The 4,005-nt window shown below is 35.2% G+C and overlaps 1 protein-coding gene across 1 annotated transcript; it reads left to right on the top strand.

The window, feature by feature from the left end:
• The first annotated feature begins 3,051 nt into the window (after nucleotides 1–3,051).
• LOC127684795 (olfactory receptor 8J3) lies at nucleotides 3,052–4,005 on the top strand. Its single transcript, XM_052181625.1, has one exon. The coding sequence runs from the start codon at nucleotides 3,052–3,054 to the stop codon at nucleotides 4,003–4,005; it is 954 nt and encodes a 317-aa protein (XP_052037585.1).

The following is a 4,005-nucleotide window of genomic DNA, read 5'->3' as shown; positions in this document are numbered from 1 at the left end:
AACATTAGAAACATAGTCAGTTACAGAACAGTCAGCAGTACAAAGTAATACTGCCTTATAAAGACATTAAAAATTATCCAATGCCATATATGCAAACAGACAATGTTTTAAAATGCAACCAACTAAACAGTAGAGCACATTTACAAAGGTCATTTATCACAAACTATAATTAATCTACCTACATTTTATTTAAGAGTCTGTTGAAAGCAAACATTTTGCTGAGGTGTCATTATACTGGGCTTCCATTTAAGGCAGCATCTGTGAAGTTTAACTTCCAGAGTCTCCTAGTTTAATATGATGAGGCCTTTTTCATATTCATGGATAACATTCCCAGCAAGCAAATATTCTTTCTAAAATTTGAACTTAGTTCATTAACCGAATATAGAAAATTCAAACTAAATGTCTTTCCCTCCCTCCATCATATGTAAAAAGCAAAGCTCTGGATGACCTGGATATCCTTTCTTCTTGCTTCCACATCTTCTTGAGTCCTGGGGTTACAGAGCTGCACTACCATGCCTGAATTTCCACTTTCTTTCATTTTGGGGTAGTGTCTTGCTATGTGACTTAAACTGAGATGGAAACTGGTGTATAATTCACCATCCTCCTGCCTTAGCTCCCAGAGTACTGAGAATAGTGTCAATGATCCTGTCTAGAACAATGACTTTTAATATTATACTAGGGTTTCTATGGCAAAGTGGTTGCTGTCAGTGATAGATGTTAGGAGAGCAATACGAAACTTTGTTTTAAAGACAGATATGTCTTGTGATACATGGCCTAATATTATTCCCGTATATACTTCATAATATCTCAAGTACCTGTAACACAGACATCATTAATACTTGGTTCACTAAATGTGTAATAAATATTTTATAATCATGAAAAGCACAGTATGTTGAAAACAGAAATTGTATTATTATAAATTTAAATAATATCCTATGAAAAATCAAACCATTACATGATTCTCAAGTATCCCATAAAAGTCTCCATTATGTATACAATCTGTCACTTCTTGCCCAATGTGATTCAATGCATGGAGTACATTGAGGACAACAGCTTACTCTTCTTCTAGCTGTCAAATTTACCTTTCAGACTCATCTCCTTTTCTGGCCCACCCAGTGCTATCTCATCCCAAACATCCATAAAAAGCATCAAAATTGCTTTTTTTATGCTTTAAAGTTTCCCTTTGAGTTCCTTCTCTAACACTTTTCAAACCCTGCAATTCACAATCTTTACAATAGTCAAAAATTATATGGTTCAATTAAATTAATCAAAATATTTTTCTCTTTTACAATATCCCCATGACTCACGAATAAAAAAAGCAAGTAATATATCTCTCAATGTACAACCACACATGATACTAATTCCCAATTCTTCATAAAAATCTAGTCACATACTCTTCTCTTACATTCTCCCTTCCATATATGAGAAGCCTGCTTATTAACACATTTTCTATTACAGAGAAGGGCATTTCTCTCATATTACTTACTGCAAAAAATCCTGGACATTTTTTTCTCTCTGATGCTTTACATACTCATTTTCTTGTATTTATTTAAAGTTGAATTCAAAAAGTGTTTTGATAGAAGCAAGCTCCACATTATTTCATGTCAAATTATTCTACCTGGTTGTTTCAATGAAACCCTGAAGGTATTTTATTCCTCCTACCTCCTACCTGCTGCGGTGGTCTTCTTCACAGGTTTATTTTACAAATTGTGTCTACTTGGCCAGAACTTGAGATTCATAAGAAAAGTGATTTCTGTGAAGCTTCAATATTGTTTGTCCCAGAAAACTTACCAATGGACAAAGTGATGTCTGTTGTCAGAGTCAAAGGTATCAGTTACCATATAATGTTGGGATTTGCTGGGTTTTATTTAACTGACATTTTATTTGTTTATACTGTCACTTTTTAATGTTCTTTTTCTAGCTACAGCTTAAGTATGTGTTTCTCTGTCCATTTTAGAAGGAGGGAACATATCAACAGGACTTAGATTTTATCACGAATTTTTGGAAGCATAATTATGCCATGACACTTTAATCATTGAGTGCAAATTTGTAGCTGAAGAAGGACTGTGTGATATACAGGCCTAAACATCATCAGTTGTGAATGCTAATGACACCCCAGTTGTCATTAGGAAAAATGGTCATCCTTAAACAACTTTAGTGACTTACTCAGCATATGAAAATGTCATGAAAATTTATGATAAATATGAATATTATTATCCTGAGAATTTCACAAAAATATGTCCAATAGTGTTAATAAAAGAAAATATTAACATTTATGCTAATGTTTAAATTAATAGTTAACTTTTGTACACAAATACATTCAAAATTTAAAAAGATTATGATTCATAAAAATAAAATGGAAGGGATATGAAGCTTGTTGGACAAGAATAAAAGGGGTAGTGAAAAGCTAGGAAGTCCTATGAATAATCACAAAATGTTACAAAAATGTTAACATTTTGAAATAATCTTTTAAAGGTAGAAAGAAACTGAGCATTCTATAGCTTCATGCAATTCTGTATAAGTAAATAAAGCAGAATATAAAGGAAAAAATAACAGGTATAGTGAAGATCATATCTAAGTTAAATTTCCATGTAATGACTTTATATGACAGTCTACAGGAAATGGGAAGGACACCAGTTATAAACATATATGTGCCAACTAAACAAGTCTCAGTTTTATTATATTTTAGATAATTAAAAATTACACAAATTCTCATGCCCTTTCTTATTCAGCAAGACATAAAATGCTGCAGTTTCAAATGCTGCAGGCTAAGAGCATGTCTGTCCTTCCACATGAATCAAAGTAGTCCACAAACTTCATGTGATGCAGCAGTATCTATTTAGTTCATTATCCCTCACATTACTTCAGCACTTTAGGCAGAAAACCTTGAGTTTTACAACTGAATTTTAACTCATTCATAACTAAAAATATTAATAACACCAACCTCAGTCGAGGACTGCCCCTCGTATAGAATGGCAACGGTAGATAATACCTCTTTAACTTTGTGTGGCATTCTTTTCCTTTCCAAACAGATGAACTCACAATTTTTACATGGCTCCTAGAAATTTATCTCATGTGACTGAATTCATTCTTGTCGGTGTTTCGGACATTCCAGAACTTCAGGTTCCACTTTTCTTTGTCTTCCTTGTCATCTACCTCCTGACAGCTGCAGGGAACCTGGGCATCATCACCCTCACCACCGTGGACTCACGCCTGCAAACTCCCATGTACTTCTTCCTCAGACACCTGGCAGTCATCAACTTTGGCAACTCCACTGTCATTGCTCCTAAAATGCTGGTCAACTTCTTAGTCAATAAGAAAACCACCTTATACTATGAATGTGCAACGCAGCTTGGAGGATTCCTGGTTTTCATTGTAGCAGAGATCTTCATGCTTGCTGTGATGGCCTACGACCGCTACGTGGCCATTTGCAACCCACTTCTCTACATGGTAGTGGTGTCTCGACGGGTCTGCCTTCTGCTGGTGTCCCTCACATACTTCTATGGCTTTTGCACAGCCATTGTTGTTTCATCCTGTGTGTTCTCTGTGTCTTATTGCTCCTCCAAAACAATCAACCATTTTTACTGTGACAATGTCCCTCTCTTAGCACTTTCCTGTTCGGACACCTACCTTCCAGAAACTGTAGTGTTTATATCTGCAGCTACTAACTTGTTCTTTTCCATGAGTATAGTGTTGATATCTTATTTCAACATTGTGTTGTCTATCCTAAGGATCCGTTCATCAGAAGGAAGGAAAAAAGCCTTTTCTACCTGTGCTTCACATATGATGGCTGTCACAGTTTTCTATGGGACATTGTTGTTTATGTATTTGCAACCTCAAACGAACCACTCACTAGATACTGATAAGATGGCCTCTGTGTTTTATACATTGGTGATCCCCATGCTGAACCCCTTGATCTACAGCCTGAGGAATAAGGATGTGAAGGATGCTTTAAAGAGATTCATAACAAATCCATGTAATTCATTTAAGTCATTGTTACCTTAA

The sequence above is a fragment of the Apodemus sylvaticus genome, chromosome 5 (genome assembly GCF_947179515.1).
Source record: "Apodemus sylvaticus chromosome 5, mApoSyl1.1, whole genome shotgun sequence".
In the NCBI taxonomy this organism is placed as follows: Eukaryota; Metazoa; Chordata; class Mammalia; order Rodentia; family Muridae; genus Apodemus; species Apodemus sylvaticus.
The sequence above is the reverse complement of the archived record's forward strand: the minus strand, read 5'-3'. Positions and strand labels throughout refer to the sequence as shown.